At 40.5% G+C, this 21107-nt stretch overlaps 1 protein-coding gene and 1 long non-coding RNA gene across 2 annotated transcripts; both read left to right on the forward strand.

Annotated features, from left to right (window-relative positions):
- Positions 1–7895: 7895 nt before the first annotated feature.
- Positions 7896–11989, forward strand: LOC110002965 (uncharacterized). Its single transcript, XR_010669081.1, has 5 exons — positions 7896–8028; positions 9266–9355; positions 10048–10152; positions 10680–10766; positions 11067–11989. It is a non-coding gene; the product is annotated as an uncharacterized lncRNA (long non-coding RNA).
- A 16-nt stretch (positions 11990–12005) lies between these two features.
- Positions 12006–20899, forward strand: LOC110001998 (major centromere autoantigen B). Its single transcript, XM_065966102.1, has 5 exons — positions 12006–12117; positions 12419–12532; positions 13383–13469; positions 19472–19558; positions 19897–20899. Exons 1-5 carry the CDS (start codon positions 12062–12064, stop codon positions 20045–20047), a joined length of 495 nt encoding a protein of 164 aa, XP_065822174.1. The 5' UTR covers positions 12006–12061; the 3' UTR covers positions 20048–20899.
- The last annotated feature ends 208 nt before the right edge of the window (positions 20900–21107 follow it).

A 21107-nucleotide genomic window follows, 5' to 3' on the forward strand; every position in this document is an offset into this window, starting at 1 on the left:
CTCCAGATGTGCGTCTACACGGGAATCTGTGTATGTGTGTGTATGTGTGTGTGTGTGTTAGTAAGAGGCGGAGAAAAGAAAGAGAGAAATGCGTGCCTGAAGAGGCCGGATCACAGTCCGAATCCCGCGCCACAACTCAGAATTCCCTTCACTCACAGAAAGAAACCAATGGCCAAATTCAAGTTAATACGGCTTACACTGGCCTTTCTGATCAGAAGAGTAATACCCGGTTATAACGCTGTTACGCTAAACACATATAGGACGCAGCGGTCCCAAACGGGAACAACAAGAATTTTAGGTAAAACTCAGGACGCGATGGTCAAACAAGGAGAAAAATTACAGTTTCTGCATCAATCAAACAATTGTTAAAAACACTCTCTAAAGCTAATTCTGCCCAGACCTAATTAAGCCTCACTTGTAAATCGCTTTGCCCGCGATTGGTGAAAGGGAAAAAGGAGTCCGGCGATGGAACAGATCTTTTGTCCGTCCTGGTGCAGAGGCGTTTGATGGCGGCGAGGGTCCCTTACGGCAAGAGTGGCTTCGAGGTGTTCTCCGTCGAGTGGAAAGATGTCCGTTGATGTCCTTTCGTTGCAGGACAGAATAAGACCGTTATCGTTCTGATAATCTGTTATAGTCTGACGCTCTCCGAGAAACTGAGATGCGTTCACTGGACAATCCGAGCTCGGAATTCAGAACACTGCCGGCCTTGGATTACCTGCGCGCCAAAACTTAAAAAAAAGAGAGATTTTCTTGCAGAAAATAGGAGTTGAGCTTGTGTCTCCGAACACTTGAAGTCAGCATGTGGAAAGAGAAGGAACAATGGGAGTCTTGGAGTTTTGTAGCCTGGCCTGCTTCCTGTGGGGTCTACCTCAGGTCCCCTCCAATGAGAAGAGAGAGGTTCTGGTCCCCCCCTTACTTCACACGTAGGTGTGAAGTATTGCAGGGAATTCTGGGATAAAGAGTCCTTTTAGGCCTCTTTGTGATCCCAGTGAATAAATCAAATGAGGTTCCTCACAGAGATGCAGGCCCAAGTCCATTGTTTGCCTGTCTTAAGCCTGTGTGGCCCAACATCCCCCCTTTGTCCTGAAGAATGGGATTGCGGGTCACAGTCTTTAGGGCAAATAGGGCCAACAGTCCATGTGTCAAGAGACAAATGTTCAAATAGTTAGTGAGCAAAAAGTCCATACATTTTGAGAGGCATTCGGTCTGGGCAGACTGTCTAACTATGTCTAAAGCTTGGCATAAAACATAACCAGGCATTAGCAAAGCTTTGCATTCTTTAACAAAACAAATGAAACAAACAGACAAAAGGAGGAGAGAAAGAGAAGAGTATCAGGTGTAGATTTGTGGGCTAACTCCTAGCCTGGGCAGAAGTAAGCCTGTGGGAAGGTGTGTGTGGCATGTAGGTATGTAAATGTAGGTACATTATGTGTCTCCCTACCAATGTCAAAACACAAAACAGGGACTAGGAAACATTCATGTCGGTAGAGTGACATTGTTGTGTTTTCGGAATGGAGGCTACACCCCCACTTCTATGTGGAGTCAGAATCGGGTTCTCTGTAAGGGAGGGAGACCCACTGACATACCACCTCTTTCATGCGCTCCACCTCACTGGCAGAACTGTCAGAACTTGCTTCCTTAGGAAGCTCATGGGAACTCCGGTTATACCTACCCTTCTGTCTCAGGCTACGGCCATACCGAGAGTTCCGTTCGGATCTGGTAGTTCTCAGTTCTCCAGGCTGGAACCTACTCTGTGGTTGAGTCCCACCTTCACCTCCCTGGCTCTGTTCTCTATTCTACCGGTGACGTGGTCTCTTATGCTTATTCCTTAGGAAGCGTGTCTCCCAAACCGCCTGTGTGAATTTCTTGATCTCTTTCATACTAAGCTGATGTGTACGACTATGCATGGTGACATCTGACCGCACGCAGCCATGCAGATTGTGCATGAAGATGGACTTGAAAGTTTGGTTCTTTTCCAAACCTGGAGCCTTTACGTCCCTGGAAATATGCAGATCTTAGGCGCCAGTAATAATCTTTGGGGGCCTCATGCTTCTGGTACAAGACACTGAAAGCACTAAGAAGGGCAGATGTAGGGTCAGTGTAGGTAAAGTATTCCTGGCGCAAAGCATTGCAGAGCGCAGAGTACTGGTATTTGATCTCAGGCTGAAGGGTAGTCGTGAAGTCATGGACACTCTTGGAAGTTGTCTTCCAGATCAGCCTGAGTTTTTCTCTTGTGGATACATCAGGTAAATCACTGAGACACAGGTTAATTGCTCCGAGGTAGTCATTGATGCAGTGGTTTGAGTTATCTGGATCAAACCGCTCTACATCCTTTGCCATAGATTCAATAAGCCTTGTGCGCATTCTTTCATCTCTGGGTAAAAGGGAGTCATCTGAGGTTTGAATATTCCTCAGCTGTGAATCATGCGATGGGAACCTAGAGGTAGCAGGAGGGGGCCTGGTGTTATCTCTGCCTCTGGGGGCTGAGAAGTCACCCCCCTTCCTATGTGGTGTTTCAAACCTGTGAAGGTGTGAAAAGGTGTCACAGCTGTCAGGAAGCTGGGGCGTTTCCCCAAAGGGCAGGGCTCCACAGTCAAAATCAGGGGAAACTAGACTTATTTCCTCAGTCCTTGGGTTATCCTGGCTGTTCGATTCTTTACTGAGCTTTTTCACCATGGTTGTTTGATCTCTTAAGGGGCTTGGTCCAGGATCAGAGTCATATCCTGACAATATGTCTTGCTCCATGCTTACCTGTACTCCCTGAATTACTTCAAACATGTCCAACACTTTCTGCTTGGCAGTTTGTAAGTGCTGACTCAGAGATTTGTTTTCTTTCTGCAAGGATCGGACCTTTGGTGGGAGTGTCCCCATGAAAGCACGGACACTCCTAGCCGTAGTCTTCCAGATCCGTTTCAGTTTTTCTTGTGAGGACGCATGAGGCAGGTCACGGGGACAATGGTCGACTTCTCTAAGGTAGTCGTTGATACTTGAATCTGGGCGCTTCAGATCTTTGGCCTGAGGTTCTATCTGCCTGGTTCGCAGATCCTGACCCGAAGGCTGGCGAGGGTCGTCCGAGTCGTCCGAGTCGTCTGACGAATCATAAGCCCTGTGGTTGTCACGGTAGTACAGTTGCAACTGTGGCGGGGTTTGTGTTTGGCTCAGACATGGCCGTCCATCGTGGGACAGGTAACGTTCGGTGCCCGATTGGGCCCGTGCCTCCTCCCTGTCTCTAGGGGACGTAAAGTCCTTCCTCCTGAGGGGTGAGGGTTCTCTTTGCTCAAAGCGTATTGTGGAACGCGTGGACCTTGGGGCATTTCCATGTGACGGTGCTTCATGGTCTGAGGAGGCGTGGCGAAATTCATCTTTACCCACCCCGCTCTTTACTGGGTAGTTAGAGGACGTGTGCGCTTTTGTGCCTGGGTCGACCCGGCGGCGCCTTCCCCCCTCCTCCAGATCCTGCAACATGTCTGTCTCCCTCTTCCAAGGACTTGGTTCAGTCTACCATCCTTCGTCTGAGGTTTCCTCAGCTGACATGGGGGCTGCATTACATACCTGCCTCGTACCTGGGCTAGCTATGCCCGGTGTTTCTCATTCTGCATGATTTGCGCTGATAAAGGAGGAGAAGTTGGCCATGAACATCTGAAATTGTGCGCTGTGGTTTCCCAGTTGGATTAGTTATATGCTCAAATAATTCCTTTATTTTTTTTCCGCATGTGCTGAGGGTGTAGGAGTTCAGACTGTTGATCTCTAAAGGGATGTGGATAAGACCAGCAACTCCATCATAAAGGGGTGGATCGTCTGATCCACAGCGAGCCTTGGCCCATGGTTGATGTATGTCTTCTGCATACATTCTGTCTTTAGCTATAGCTATATAGGTTGGCACTCTCCTCTGAGGAGAGGTTTGTCAGACCGGCAACAGTTTCTTGCAGTGCTGCGTCGTCTGATCCAAAAGGAGTCTCAGCTCCCGGCTCACCTAGGGTCTTGGTACACATTTTACGTGATAAAACGGAACCACCAGAGCAAATCTAGGTTTCCCAACTGATCACTGCAGTCTATCCTGGAAGCTAGGAGAAGGGATTCACACCTCAAGTCCTCAAAGGAAGGGAGGAACTCACACCTCTCAGACAGCTGGCCATGCAACAATTATTTAGATTACCCTCTCATCTGGCCAAATGGCTCAAACAACAAGGAGCACCACAATCCTTTAGTAGAATACTTCAGGATCAAAATCTGGATTAATGCAACAAATCAAGTTCATTGAGAAAGTCACACTAGCTGCATCATTACGTCCAATTGTTGTATGGACACAAAGGGGACAACAGTTATTGCTTTAACCATTAACCAACAACATACAACACAACTAAGCCACAGCTTGATGTCTGCTTTGCTTAAACAACAAAAAATTTAAAGAAAAGACAATTTTCTTCAGAAGGATCCCTTTTAGGATTTTAGTTTGGATTACTGTGCAATAACAGTGCAATAAAGCTGGTTGAAGCTTGAAGGCCTCACACGGGGCACCATTTGTTGGGGTTGTATCAAGTCAACTTTGTTTATATTCTTTAAAGAGCCCATATTATGCCCTTTTTGGGGTTCATATATTTAATCTATGTACCTACTAAAGTATGTATGTAAGAGAGATTTTCTTGCAGAAAACAGGAGTTGAGCTTGTGTCTCCGAACACTTGAAGTCAGCGTGTGGAAAGAGAAAGAACAATGGGAGTCTTGGAGTTTTGTAGCCTGGCCTGCTTCCTGTGGGGTCTACCTCAGGTCCCCTCCAATGAGAAAAGAGAGGTACGTAGGTGTGAAGTATTGCAGGGGATTCTGGGATAAAGAGTCCTTTTAGGCCTCTTTGTGATCCCAGTGAAAAAATCAAATGAGGCTCCTCACAGAGATGCAGGCCCAAGTCCATTGTTTGCCTGTCTTAAGCCTGTGTGGCCCAACAGCAGTGATCAGTGTTTGACTTCAAACAGATCTATTGTGTCAACCTGACAGACGGCAAATACACATGGAGGAAGATCACGCACCAGGTTGGCTCGGCTCCCTCACCTCGAGACAAACTGTCCTCCTGGGTTTACAAAGGAAGGTGAGTGAGAGAGGGACTTTTAGTCTGTCGTCTTTCTCCAGCACTTTGTTACTGAAGGCTGCAGCTTTCACTTTTATTATCATTGATCAGAGCAGTCATGGGGAGGATTTAAAATAACACGGCCGTAGTATAAGTCCCCGCATCTTGAAGCCGGCGGACACTTTCGTCTTTATTTTACGAGACACGTCCATGTTTGTGAGGTTGTTGCTGTACAACAGAGTTAGCGGTAAACACTTACTTCCGCGTATATTACGTCACTTCCGCTGAAGATTCACACGCTCGAATATCCAACAAAAAAAAGCAGAAAAGGCAAAAACATACAAATATAATGTTAAATAACTTAGTCATATAATTTAATACCTAAGTACTGTATTTCATTTTCATAGATATATTTTGTTTGTAACAAACAGACTTGCTGATTGTTTTGAAAATATTTGCAATTTCGTATTTTTGACCCTATCTCTATGCCGGGCAAAAGCTGAGGGGGTGTGGCGAGAAATGGCATAAGAGAGAGCATGAGACGAGAGGGCAGGAGATGGGACGGATGGGACTAGTGAATGAGAGCAGAGGAAGAAAGGGCATGAAACGAGAGGGCATGAGACGAGAGGCTCCAGGCTGCAGCCACACTGTTGGGGATAAATACAGCGAATTACTGTTGGAGCAAGCCTGTATATGCCTACTATCAGTAAATATACAAATACTAAAACCAAAATTTACAAGTTATAAACCCAAATATACAAAAATACTAACCCTGCCAATATCACAATATAAATATATAAAAATTCATTTAAATAATACAACATAATATACAATGAAGTTTGAAAGTGACAGGTGCTGAATAAATACCTCCGATCTCTGAAATCAGAGCTATTAAAGAAAACACTTTGGGTAAAGAGGCTGACAACAAACTGAACATGGTTTCTACATAAACTGGACAACCCGTTCTCCTGCAGTGTCTTCCTTTTTAATTGAGCCTGTGTAATGTGTAAGGGGTTGGGTTCATGGAGAACAAGTTTGTTTGGTTTAAGGTTTAAGGTCAGTGAATTACTTTCTTTATCAATCTGTGTCGCACTTTGTATTTCTCCATCTAAAGGTAATGTCTATGCATGTTTTATGTACCTTAAAGAAAGTAATTTATTTATTTGTGTCCTTCTGTTTGGAAAGTTTGTCAGAAAATGTATAGAGGACGTGTTTTCTTTATTTTATATCCGTGTTTTTACCACCGCTGGATTTAAAGGGATACACCCTGTGAGGCCTGAGGCGAAAATCATTTTTAGACAAAACTGAGAAATTAATTAGAGTTTGAGTGCACTCAAATGGGTTAAGAATTCTTCATAAGGTTTATTTCTGTATTTAGAAGTTGGTTTAATGGTGTTTACTTTTTCATATCTTCAGAAGCTCGGGTACAAAATAAGGAAACACGTCAGCAGCTTTTACGTTATAAAACCTAATTCAATTCAAATTCAAATATCTATATTTATCCATTAGGAACTTTATTTGCGTAAAAGAGCATCAGTGCGCATACAGCTAGACACAAAAAAACAACAACAGAAACACACACATACAAGTGGCTCTATTAAAAGCATGATAAATAGGTCATAAATAATTGTTATAAGCGGTTAAATGAGTGGTCTTAAAAATAAATAAGAAATAGATCATTTGTTCATGAGCCTGATAGATGTGGGAGCAAAGCTTGACATGGCTCGATTAGTCCGGAACGTGAGAGATCTGTATCTGTGGCCTGAGGGGAGACGGTTGTAGAGATGGCAGAGTGAGTGTGTGCTGTCTGAGGCTATGTGTTGTCCTTTTAGTTTTGTTCTCCTGTTGTAGATACTGAACAGTGGTTCCTGCTGCTGTCCGATTATTTTGCTTATTGTTATGATCCTGTTTAATGGATTACGATGAATGTTTGACAGAGACCCAAACCAGGCTGTGATGTTGAAGGTTAAAACTGATTCTATAAAACATTTGTTAGCCTACATATTGGTAACTTTTAGAAAACATCAAAGTTGATTAATATTAAAGGACAATTTGACGTCATTATTTAAACACACTTTAGTTGGAACAACTTTTTTAGGTTAGACAAAAAGGTTTATTTTGTGGCTTCTTATGCCTTCATTTTAAGACAGGACAGTGGATAGAGTCAGAAATCAGAGAGAGAGAGAGGGGGAGAGCGGGGAATGACATGCGGGAGAGGAGCCACAGGTCGGATTCGAACCCGGGCCGCCCGCTTGGAGGTCCACAGTAGTCTACATGTAGCGCTCATAACAATCACCAGGCTACCAGTGCCCCCAGATGTATATTTTTAGACGTCTGTTTAAATAAATAACTTTTAATAAATGTAGACTAGGCCTGTTGTACCATCCAGTGTTTGCTAAATCCCCAAACTTATGGGGTTAGGGATGTAGATTATTTAATTGTTTGTTTGTTAGACTTTTAAAGGGAAAATAATGACGTGTGTTCTTGTTTTACATTTAATATTTGTATATCTTCTGTACGGATTCTCTGCTCAGTCGGCTGTGAGCTTCATGGCTATAATCTGCAGCATTCACTGACAATGACGGTGCAGGCAGACTTTAATTTATTTATTTATTTTCCAAAGAAAAGCTTTGATATAAACACACGTTTTAGTTTTAAATGTTGTTCTGAACTTGAAATATAAACACAGTCAGATCAGTGTGCTCTGCAAGTTTTAAAGTTGTGATTTAGGTAAAAAAATATAATTCAGTACGTCTTAAAGTCCTTCTCTGAGAGCACCGACCTCCATTTTGGGGAGTGGCTGAGTTTCCATAATGATAAAGGTGTTTATTTGTGTGTGTCCGTTAAGGAGGAAATGGAGAATCCTAACTCTGTCTTTCCTTTTTCAGCCCAGAGCCACATAGAGACCAGAGTCTGAAGTATGTTTGACTTACTGAGGAAATTCAGGTTAAAACGCTGGTTTAACAAGTAAGTAAACATCATATTGTTTTTTTATTTATTGTTAATTTTTACAGGAGCAGCGCACAATTAAATGTAATTGCAGCAGAGTTAGCTAATAGCTAATTTGCATTTGATGTCCTTTAGATTTTTAGCATCTATATGAGTGAACAATTCTGCTGTTAGTCTTTGACCTGAAGAGAAAACAGCATACTTCAAATCAAAGCTCATCTGGTTTAATCCTGTTCTCTAAGTCACTCACATAAAGTCACCACTGTAACTTTTGCTGCTTTGCTAAAGTGCTCATGATGGATAGGCCGGGTCTTTGTAATATAGCAATAAGTAAGGTCTTTTACCTGCTTTTTGTAACATAACAATGAGTAAGGTCTTTTTACCTGCTCTTTTGTAATGTTAACAGACAAAGAGTAAGGTATTTTACCTGCTTTTTGTAAAGTGTCTTGAGATAACACTTGTTATGAGTTGACGCTATACAAAATAAATTGAATTGAAATTGAATTCTCTGTGCTGAACATATTCACAAAGTCAATAAAAACGACCTCCTTTCTAGATGATTTAAACGACTCGACATAGTCAAGAGAAAAGAGGAGGCTTCTTTTTAAAGAGGAGACATCCATTCAGAGCGAACACAATCTGCTTTATATCATATTCTAAAAGGAAAATCTGATGCATTCTTCATAGTTTCCCTGTAAGGACCAGTTGCTGCATGTGGTTTGATCACAAACAGTCAAATTTCCACAGTTTGCTTGTTCAGAGAAAAATATATGTAAATGTAAATCCATTGATAGGAAAGTACTTTTTAACTGATCTCTTCTGGTAATGTGATTCCCACCCTAAGGTCTTCTTCACAGCAGCAGAGCCAGAAAAAAATTCAAAAGGGTTTTTCACTTTGTGGTGGTACATATTGTTTATGGAATCAAGCAGTTTCTGGGTTTGATCTAATGACAGAAAGTTGTCAGATTCATCTGGTCCGTCCTTCAGGAGGGATTAGTCAAAGGAGAGAGAGAAGAATGCTACTGCCTCTGGTTTACATGTTGATAGAAAGGCAGACATTGACATTATAGCGTCATAAAGCTGTATGGATGGCTTGGATGGCTGTAGCCTCCATACATGAGACGTTATGATCTGCTAGGTCATCAGTCACCTGTTTGTTGAACATTTTAAAAAATGACAAAGAAAACTCATAACCTCTTTTACTGATTCTACTGTTTTATATCATATTTAAAAATAACCGTGTTTATTGTTACAGGCTCAACTCGACCGCCACCCAACTGAAGATAGATGGCGCTGCAAAAGCAGCATATGATGATAATGAGTCAGGCTACTCATCTGTCAGTCAGTGAGTGAAATGTGCTTACATCTTATTCAGACTGACAGTTTTAAAAATATAAATATTTTGATGAGGCTTAACGGTATTGGTCAAAACTGACATTGCGAGCTTTCACACAGACTTGAGTATCACATTCATTTATTTTTTAAAGATTTCGTTTTAGGACAGATAAGCGGATAGATTTGGAAATCAGGGACAGAGAGTGGGGAGTGACATGCGAGAATGGAGCCACAGGTCGGATTCAAACCCTCTATATATTGGGCGTGCGCACTAACCACTCAACTTAGTACTCAACAAAAAAATACAACTGATGTTTAGTGAATTTTTAAAAATCTACATATTACACCTTTAAGCAATTTTCTTATTTCAAATCTCAACACGCTGCTACTTTCATCAAACACTGGATGATGATTAACAACACACACATTCTCTCTGAAGTTCTTTGTTTTGATGAAGTTATGGATTTCCTTTAAATGTTTTTTTTTTTTTCAAACTTGTTGTTGCTGTTGGTCCAGAAATGTCCCAAATAGTCAGGTTGATCAGGTTTAAAGTTCATGTAAGAATCAGGAGTTTATCATTCAGAGTGAACTAAATCAAGTCTGACTGGATCGATGTCTAATTTAGAAGTTTTAGTTTTTCATCTGTTGTTGTGGTTTGATATCTAACTATCTAATCTTTCTCTCTTTTTTCAACATTCTCAGTGATGACGACCAATCGTCACGTCCATCTGATCCATCCCTCCACAGTGATCATTCAAAAGGACAAATAATTGATTTTAAAAAATTAAAAAAAGACTACCCAGCCAGGTAAGTGTTTTTAACAATGAATCCTGACAGTCATGTTTGTACACACACACACTGAGTCTGTTTTGCTGCATGTTTAAAAAACAAATACAATCTCATGTTGAGTCGATCATGTTTGCACTCTGAAAACTTTCATCTGTCTTTATTATTTTCAGAACAGGTTTGTTTTTCTGTTTGAACACATCTGACTCAGAGTGTGAGGTTCCTGTGTAACGTTTTGATCGGATTACAGATCTGAAAAATACATTTTAAAAAAACAGACTCAGTGTGCAAAGACCTTCAAGATGAAACAACCCCCATGGTTGATGTAAAGCAAACGCCATGCTCCTGTTTAAAAGATGTTGAAGTGATGTTGAGTTTTCAAGTGAAATGTTTGACTGAAACATCAACACCTCCTCTCTACTTTGATCCTTTGTGTCATTCATGGAATAAAGAAACAACACAGTGTTTAATGTGTTGCTCAGTGTCTGCTTTGCTCTTCATATTTCATTTGTAATAAAGAAACATCATCAGTGTGTTTCTTGTTGCAGGTATCAAACATGGCGACTTCTGCAGAAACAGAAGAAAATCATTCAAATCCAAGAAGAATGTTTTTTGGCCGACCTCCCACCTGATTGGTGAGTAAAATGTATTTACATCATATACAGTATGTATTCTTTCAGATGAAGCTATGAACATCAGTTAAATGTTTTTTCTTCAGAAAGGTAAATTGATTTTTGTTTTCACATATATTTAAAATTATTGTTCCTGCTGGTTCAGAAATATCTCATATAAAAAACTCAGGTTTGATTTCCATATGAGAAGCTGGGTTAATCATTCAGAGTGAACCAGTTCAAGTCTGACTGGACTAATCTTGAAGTTTTTCATCTGTTGTTGTGGTTTGATATCTAACTATCTAATCTTTCTCTCTTTTTCAGCATTCTCAGTGATGACGACCAATCGTCACGTCCATCTGTTCCTTCCCTCCTCAGTGATTGGTCAAAAGGAAAAATAATTGATTTAAAAAAATTAGAAAAAACCCTCCCACTCATGTAAGTATTTTCATCATTGAATCCTGACAGTCATGTTTGTACACACACACACTGAGTCTGTTTTGCTGCATGTTGAAAAAACAAATACAATCTCATGTTGAGTCGATCATGTTTGCACTCTGAAAACTTTCATCTGTCTTTATTATTTTCACAACAGGTTTGTTTTTCTAACTTTTTTTGCATCCTTCCAATCCGTGTTCAGGATCAGTTTCTGTGTGTAAATTGGTGGTGTTCCTTTAATGTGTAGTTTCAGTATAGCTAGCAGCGTATCAAACTCTGACATCCTGAAATACACCTGAAGTGATGCTGATCATTCTGCAGCTCTTTTATCAACAGGGGAAACTCTCCTGGCTCTTGTCTTGTTTTCAGGAGTGGGTGGACCCAGAGGTTTTTATTTCTTTATTTTTTAAGGACTGAAAGAATCACAAAGTCATCCTCACGGCTCGATGACTCCATTCTGTCTCACACTGACAATTTTCAGAATGAAGAGAAGAATGAACACATCTGACTCAGAGTGTGAGGTTCCTGTGTAACGTTTTGATCGGATTACAGATCTGAAAAACACATTTTAAAAAAACAGACTCAGTGTGCAAAGACCTTCAAGATGAAACAACCCCCATGGTTGATGTAAAGCAAACGCCATGCTCCTGTTTAAAAGATGTTGAAGTGATGTTGAGTTTTCAAGTCAAATGTTTGACTGAAACATCAACACCTCCTCTCTACTTTGATCCTTTGTGTCATTCATGGAATAAAGAAACAACACAGTGTTTAATGTGTTGCTCAGTGTCTGCTTTGCTCTTCATATTTCATTTGTAATAAAGAAACATCATCAGTGTGTCTCTTGTTGAAGGTATCGAGCATGGCAATGTCTGCAGGAGTTGATGGAAGAGCTTCAAAAAATGGAAGAATGTTTTTTGGCTCACCTCCCACCTGATTGGTGAGTAAAATGTATTTACAACCTATACAGTATGTATTCTTTCAGATGAAGCTATGATCATCATTTAAATGTTTTTTTCTTCAGAAAGGTAAATAGATTTTTGTTTTCACATATATTTAAAATTATTGTTCCTGCTGGTTCAGAAATATCTCATATAAAAAACTCAGGTTTGATTTCCATATGAGAAGCTGGGTTAATCATTCAGAGTGAACCAGATCAAGTCTGACTGGACTAATCTTGAAGTTTTTCATCTGTTGTTGTGGTTTGATATCTAACTATCTAATCTTTCTCTCTTTTTCAGCTTTCTCAGTGATGACGACCAATCGACACGTCCATCTGATCCATCCCTCCACAGTGATCAGTCAAAAGACAAAATGATTGATTTTAAAAAATTAGAAATATGTGACCCAGACAGGTAAGTGTTTTCAACATTGAATCCTGACAGTCATGTTTGTACACACACACACTGAGTCTGTTTTGCTGCATGTTGAAAAAACAAATACAATCTCATGTTGAGTCGATCATGTTTGCACTCTGAAAACTTTCATCTGTCTTTATTATTTTCACAACAGGTTTGTTTTTCTAACTTTTTTTGCATCCTTCCAATCCGTGTTCAGGATCAGTTTCTGTGTGTAAATTGGTGGTGTTCCTTTAATGTGTAGTTTCAGTATAGCTAGCAGCGTATCAAACTCTGACATCCTGAAATACACCTGAAGTGATGCTGATCATTCTGCAGCTCTTTTATCAACAGGGGAAACTCTCCTGGCTCTTGTCTTGTTTTCAGGAGTGGGTGGACCCAGAGGTTTTTATTTCTTTATTTTTTAAGGACTGAAAGAATCACAAAGTCATCCTCACGGCTCGATGACTCCATTCTGTCTCACACTGACAATTTTCAGAATGAAGAGAAGAATGAACACATCTGACTCAGAGTGTGAGGTTCCTGTGTAACGTTTTGATCGGATTACAGATCTGAAAAACACATTTTAAAAAAACAGACTCAGTGTGCAAAGACCTTCAAGATGAAACAACCCCCATGGTTGATGTAAAGCAAACGCCATGCTCCTGTTTAAAAGATGTTGAAGTGATGTTGAGTTTTCAAGTGAAATGTTTGACTGAAACATCAACACCTCCTCTCTACTTTGATCCTTTGTGTCATTCATGGAATAAAGAAACAACACAGTGTTTAATGTGTTGCTCAGTGTCTGCTTTGCTCTTCATATTTCATTTGTTATAAAGAAACATCATCAGTGTGTCTCTTGTTGCAGGTATCAAATGTGGCAACGTCTGCAGAAACAGAAGAAACTCAATCAAATGCAAGAAGAACGTTTTTTTGCCGACCTCTCACCTGATTGGTGAGTAAAATGTTGTTTTTTTTTTAACAACTTTATTTTCAATTTTACATATTGTTACATCAATGTCAGATGAACATTCACAGCAAGAAATTGTTAACCCTTATCCCACCCCCCACCCCCTCCAGGTGGTGTCCCCACATACATACACAAACCTTTAGACAACAAGGCAATAACAAATAGAGGGTGTATTAACATGCATGTAAGCACTCATATATAGAACAATATGCATCTAGATGTTGATCCTCTTAATGATAGCAATATATACGTTGTTGCCAGAGAGATAAAAAGGAATTAGATAGACAATAACAATAATACAACAATAATACAAAAAAACAAAGCATCGGACATACAATCACAAAAATAACCCAAACTGGCATGTTTAGATTATGCTACTCGTGGTACCAATATTCTAAACCCTTCAGGAGAAAAGGTAGGTAACAGCTCCGACAACCATAATCAAAGTCTCCCAACTCAACAGTCATACTTATCCTCCAACCCACGTACTTTATATCTAAGTTTCTCCAGATCTAGTCCCAACATTATTTCTCCGATCCAATGAATATAAGTGGGGGGAATCCTTCCTTTCCAATTGAGCAGTATCAAACGGCGGGCATGTAATGACGCATAAGCAATAGCATTTTTGTGGAGGCGGGAAAACATCAATTCATCATCAACTGCTCCAAAAATAGCTGTTATTGGGTTGGGAGGTATCGTCCTACCAGATATTGCCAAGAGTGATTGGAAAACAGATATCCAGAAATTGGATAATGATGGGCATGCCCAGAACATGTGCCCTAAGGAAACAGGAGAATGATGACACCTGGGACAAATTGGAGCCACATTAGGATATAATTTAGCTAACCTGTCATTAGAGTAATGCAGTCTATGGACTATTTAAATTGAATTAATCCATGTCTGATGCAAAAAGATGAAGAGTGTATTAAAGAAATAATGTTTTCCCAAGTATCCTCTGAGATGAGCTCCCCAACGTCTCCTTCCCAAGCTGTCTTATTTTTATCCCACTTATGGGGGCAACTATTCAAAATAAGTTTGTATATTTTTGATACTGCACCTTTATTGAATGGATTGACATTGAGAACTGAGTAAGCTATGTCTTTAGGGAGTGGGCATGGATATCCTGGGAAGTGTTGAGAGGCAAAACTCCGAGCCTGAAGGTATCTAAAATATTGTGAATTTGAAAGATTGTGGTCCTTGCACAGAAAAGTAAATGACGCAAAGCTGTCATCAGTAAACAGATCTTGAAAAAAGACCAATCCGCTCCTACTCCAGACTGCAAAAGCCAAATCCAATTGAGATGGTGCAAAAAGATGATTGGACATTATTGGGGAGAAGCCACATGTATTATTGAGGTTAAAATATTTTCTAAACTGGCCCCAAATCCTAATTGTGTTTTGAACCACGACATTCGCACTGAAATCCTTTGCTCTTACATTTAATGGGAGGGGGCAGTTAAGAAAGAGATTGGGGAGACTGGGAGAGTAGATTGTAACTCCATATGAGCCCAAATAGGGCCATCCTTATCCGCAAACGTGGTAATCCAATATGTCATCTTGGCAATATTAGCAGCCCAGTAAAAAAATAAAAAATTAGGCAGACCCAGACCACCCTCTGATTTGACTCTCTCTAAGTTTGATTTCTTTGTACGTGCAGGTTTCTTGTTCTATATAAACGATGAGATTAGGCAGTCTAGCTGGGTAAAATAGGATTTTGGGAGAAAAATGGGCACCATTTGAAACAGGTATAAAAACCTGGGTAGTACTGTCATTTTTACTGAATTAATCTGGCCCGCCAGGGTAATAGGGAGCTTTGACCACCTATCCAGATAACTCTTGGTGCGTTCTAACATAGATTTAAAGTTGTATTCAAAAATGTCCTTGACTGAACCAGCTATCTCGACAACCAAATATGTAAATTTTTCTTCTCAACCTTAAAGGGAAGATGTTCGTAATTGATCTGTTGTGCCAGATCATTTAGTGGAAATAGCAGGACAAATTGATTTTGTATCCGGAGATATTCCTAAAGCTCTGCAGCAAGGAGAGAAGGCAGGGAATACTTTCTGTCGGATCTGACATTTGCACAAGTAAATCATCCGTGTAGAGAGATGTTTTATGGATTATGCCACCCCTTGTAATGCCCTTAATCCTATTATCTGATCTAATGGCAACTGCTAACGGTTCAACTGCAATGTCGAACAAAAAGGGCGACAGGCAGCAACCCTGCCTCGTACCCCTATGCAGCATAAAACATTCAGAGATATTGTTATTAGTTTGAACAGCAGCCATGGGTGCAGAATATAACATTTTTATCCAGTTGCAAAAAATAGGTCCCAATCCAAACTTTTCCAAGGCAGCAAAAAGATAGTGCCATTCAATCTTATCAAACACCTTTTCAGCGTCAAGACTTAGGATAGCCTCAGGTTGTACTGGAGAGTTGGGGGACATCGTCCTCATTAATGATGATAGGAATAATGGCTGCTAATCGCTGCGCAAGGATCTTGGTTAAGATTTTATAGTCGCAACCAAGAAGGCTGATTGGCCTATAAGCGCTACACTCTAGGGGGTCCTTGTCTTTTTTCAATAGCACCGAGATTGTCGCTTGAGAGAGTGTTGGTGGTAATTTTCCATTGACCAATGATTGGTCATAAACAGATTTTAGTATCGGCACAAGTTTCTGAGAGAGTACCTTGTAAAACTCCCCCATCCGGGCCCGGTGCCTTCCCTGTTGGAGTTATTTTAATAGCATTTAATAGCGCCTGATTTGCAAACACACACATTTGCAACACTCTTTTGTTCACCAATCAATCCTAAAATTGAATGTGGAGCTGAATCCTCGACCAAAGCACGTTTAGGGCCTCTGGGCATTTGTTTGGCGTTTCAGTGTTGTTTCAAATGAGATTGAGATGAGATGAGATTCAACTTTATTGTCATTACACATATACAAGTATAGAGTAACAAAATGAGGTTTGGCATCTCACCAGAAGTGCAAATAAGCAGAAAGTGCAAGAGTCTGTGCTATGTACAGTAATTGAGTGCAAGAGTCTGTGCTATGTACAGTAATTGCAAAATTTACAGATGTAGACAAAAAAAGTGAATTATTAGGTAAATCTGGATGGCTGGATTAATGGGATGCAATAAATATAAATAAATGCTATAAATAAGTAATGCTACAAAATAAGTGTGTTCTTAGGATTATAATATACAGATTAAGATGCAGTGAGCATGCTATACTAATAATATACAGATTAAGATGCAGTGAGCATGTTATACTAGTTTACAGATAATATAAAGAATATGGATATAATATGAACATACTATAATACAATAATACAGATGGATAAGAGATGTGTGTGTGTGACCAGGAGGAGTGGTGGGGGGATGATGGGTGTGAGGTGATATGGAGGGGAAAGGGGGGGGTCAGCAGGGGGTGGAGAGAGAGAGGGAGAGAGAGAGAGAGACAGAGTTCAGAGTTCGGGGGGTAGAGTTCAGTAGAGAAACAGCTCTGGGGAAAAAGCTGTTCCTCAGTCTGCTGGTTCTGGTCCGGAGGCTTCTGAAGCGCCTGCCGGAGGGCAGGAGGGTAAACAGTCTGTGGGCAGGGTGGGAGGAGTCTTTAAGGATGCCGTGAGCTCGCCGCAGACAGCGTTTTCTTTGGACATCCTCAATGGCAGGAAGTGGACACCTTGTGATGCGCTGGGCGGTTTTTACCACCCGCTGTAGCGCCTTACGGTCTGCAACAGAGCAGTTTCCGTACCAGACTGAGACACTGCTGGTCAGGATGCTCTCAATCACACAGCGGTAGAAGTTCATCAGTACAGCTGAAGACAGGTGGTGTCTCTTCAGTGTCCTCAGGAAAAAGAGGCGTTGATGAGCCTTCTTAACCAGACTGGAGGTGTTAGTGGACCAGGAGAGGTCCTCTGTGATGTTGGGGTTGTGCGTGCTTCCTCTTTCTCTCCTGAAATCCACGATGAGCTCCTTCGTCTTGCTGGTGTTGAGGAGCAGGTTGTTGTCAGCACACCAGGCGGCCAGATGCTGTACCTCCTCCCTGTAGGTCATCGTTGTTGCTGATGAGGCCAATCACCGCTGTATCGTCCGCAAACTTGATGATGGTGTTGGATCCATGTACAGGTCTGCAGTCGTGGGTGAAGAGGGAGTAGAGGAATGGGCTCAGCACACAGCCCTGTGGTACGCCTGTGTTGAGTGTGATGGTGGTGGAGCAGGTGTGTCCTGACCTAACATACTGGGGTCTGTTGGTCAGAAAGTCCATTATCCAGTGACGGAGGGAGGTGTTGAAGCCCAGGTCTCCGAGTTTAGTGTTTAACTTGGAGGGGATGACAGAGTTGAATGCTGAGCTAAAATCAACAAACAGCATTCGTGCGTATGTGTTGTTATTGTCCAGATGAGTGAGCACAGAGTGCAGCGCAGTGGAGACTGCATCCTCTGTACTCCTATTGCTGCGGTAGGCAAACTGGAATCGGTCCAGTGTGGGTGGGAGGCAGTTTTTCAGGTCAAGATGTTTATATCTTGAGTGTTGTGTTGTGTTTGAGTATTGTGTCAAATGTTTGTATCTTTGTTTCCTGTCTTAATTGTTGTGCCGCAAACGGAGCCGCTGTGACGCAAGGCAAATTTCAGACTAGGTCTGACAATAAAGTATTATCCATCCTATCCATCCATTTGCTATTTCTTCAGATGACAATGGCTGTTTCAAGGACAACTGAGAGTCCGAAGAGAGTTTAGGGATATCTAAAGAGTTGAGAAATGAGTGGATTTCAGACAAGTTAGTGTCTGCCTCCGATTGATACAGGGCAAAATAAAATTGCTTAAACTGACCATTAATAATTTGAGGATTGTTTGAAATTAAACCAGCACCTGTATTGATCCCTTGGATCATCCGCTCAGCAGACTGTTGTTTAAGCTGAAGCGCGAGGAGTCTCCCTGCTCTATCTGCATGTTCATAATAAAGACCAATTGCCATGTCTATCTATTCAATCCACCTGCAGTACTCAGTCAAATGACAAAATAATTAATTTCCAAAACAAGTAAGTGTTTTCAACAATGAATCCTGACAGTCATGTTTGTACACACACACACACACACACACACACCCACACACACACACACACACACACACACACACACACACACACACACACACACACACACACACACACACACACACACACACACACTGAGTCTGTTTTGCTGCATGTTGAAAAAACAAATACAATCTCATGTTGAGTCGATCATGTTTGCACTCTGAAAACTTTCATCTGTCTTTATTATTTTCACAACAGGTTTGTTTTTCTAACTTTTTTTTGCATCCTTCCAATCCGTGTTCAGGATCAGTTTCTGTGTGTAAATTGGTGGTGTTCCTTTAATGTGTAGTTTCAGTATAGCTAGCAGCGTATCAAACTCTGACATCCTGAAATACACCTGAAGTGATGCTGATCATTCTGCAGCTCTTTTATCAACAGGGGAAACTCTCCTGGCTCTTGTCTTGTTTTCAGGAGTGGGTGGACCCAGAGGTTTTTATTTATTTATTTTTTAAGGACTGAAAGAATCACAAAGTCATCCTCACGGCTCGATGACTCCATTCTGTCTCACACTGACAATTTTCAGAATGAAGAGAAGAATGAACACATCTGACTCAGAGTGTGAGGTTCCTGTGTAACGTTTTGATCGGATTACAGATCTGAAAAACACATTTTAAAAAAACAGACTCAGTGTGCAAAGACCTTAAAGATGAAACAACCCCCATGGTTGATGTAAAGCAAACGCCATGCTCCTGTTTAAAAGATGTTGAAGTGATGTTGAGTTTTCAAGTCAAATGTTTGACTGAAACATCAACACCTCCTCTCTACTTTGATCCTTTGTGTCATTCATGGAATAAAGAAACAACACAGTGTTTAATGTGTTGCTCAGTGTCTGCTTTGCTCTTCATATTTCATTTGTAATAAAGAAGCATCATCAGTGTGTCTCTTGTTGCAGGTATCAAGCATGGCAACGCCTGCAGGAAGACAGGGAACAGCTTCAAATCGAAGAAGAAAGTGTTTTTGACGACCTCCCACCTGATTGGTGAGTAAAATGTATTTACAACATATACAGTATGTATTCTTTCAGATGAAGCTATGAACATCATTTAAATGTTGTTTTCTTAAGGTAAGGATCTTTGTTGTCATGTCTCTATTGTTCATGAATGAATGTCTATTTCATATCTTAATTATGAAATTTTGTAAATAGACATTTTAAAGCGGGACCGTCTTCTCCTTCAGAGAAAATGACATGATGACACAAAGTAAAAATAACGTGTTTCTTTTTTTTACACTTTAATCATATTAAAAAAAATAGCTGCTTTTGATTTTAATGTTTATTTTGATGAAGAATAATCACACAATGCTTATTACTCCATGCAGGATGGAGGAGGAAGAGGAGGAGGGGGTGGAGGCGGAAGAGGAGGAAGAGGAAGAGGAGGAGGGGGTGGAGGCGGAAGAGGAGGAAGAGGAAGAGGAGGAGGTGGTGGAGGCGGAAGGGGAGGAAGAGGAAGAGACCAAATCCGTGATCTAAAAGTCTGAACTTTGCGTCCAGACTTTGGGCTGACTGGTTGTTTGAAAACCATGTTGAGTATAATGATCTGTAGCTCTTTTTGTGACAGCTTGATTTGGATACAAATTAATGTAAATGATAAGATTCGTTGCTCACATAAGACTGTTATTTTTTATTATCCTACTGTCATCATCTTTGTAATCATTCTTTAATTCTCTCTCTTGGATTATTTTCTCTTCGACTGATTTTGAGGTCCTCGAAGTTGTTATGCACCTTCCTGTATTTTAGTCACTTTCAAACTCTATAATTAATAATACTTCTGTGTTAAAGTGTTTTCTTTGTCAAGGTTCATACAGTAAATACAGGAGTTGTATTACTGAGTTTTAGTCATTGTGCCAATTAAACAATGTGGAAATACTTTGAGACAAAATCTGAGAAGAAGCACTAAAGTCTGAGTAACATCTTTTTAACAGTATTTCATTACGCTGGAAGTACGGTGGCTGGGAAGTGCAAACCAAAAATACAAAGTGTGAAATACTTTTGCAAAGCTTGAGAAAAATTTAAACAAAATTACAAAAGCAACACACTTGAATCAAAGACCAAACTTATTTACATTTTAAACACATTTAAAAGGTGTCAAACACTTTAAGAGCGATGAGACAAATTTACAAACATCAGAAAGGGGAATGTACCAAATGCAGGAAGCAGTCAATGAATCTGTTTTCACATATACACTGTTTAAAATGATTTCACGAGGACTGCTCCAGATATTCTCCTGACCTGACTGTTCACATATGCTCCTCACAGCAGGAGACTATCAATGTCATGGATTTGTCTATTTTTCAAGACATGTATAATAAAAAATGAACTGAGGCAAGCTCTGAGCTCCGTTACCATGACAATTGCAAATGTTTGCATATGTATAATCTCATAATATACAAAGTATACATTATAAAAAGAAGTGTACAATTATTTCAGATTAAGTTTTTTCCATATCAATAATCAATTTTATATTTTTGTTTTATTCGTTTTGTGTATTTGTTGTTGGGGAGGGGGTCAGGATGTTTTTTATCTGGACAAT

The sequence above is a fragment of the Labrus bergylta genome, chromosome 18 (genome assembly GCF_963930695.1).
Source record: "Labrus bergylta chromosome 18, fLabBer1.1, whole genome shotgun sequence".
NCBI classification, from domain to species: Eukaryota; Metazoa; Chordata; class Actinopteri; order Labriformes; family Labridae; genus Labrus; species Labrus bergylta.

Bases quoted from the DNA above. Each gene is read 5' to 3' on its own strand.
- LOC110001998 (XM_065966102.1), top strand. From the start codon at position 12,062: ATGGAAGAGCTTCAAAAAATGGAAGAATGTTTTTTGGCTCACCTCCCA. The intron at 12,533-13,382 runs GTAAGTGTTTTC...CTCTTGTTGCAG, and splicing joins GAAATATGTGACCCAGACAG to GTATCAAATGTGGCAACGTC. The intron at 13,470-19,471 runs GTGAGTAAAATG...CTCTTGTTGCAG, and splicing joins GCCGACCTCTCACCTGATTG to GTATCAAGCATGGCAACGCC.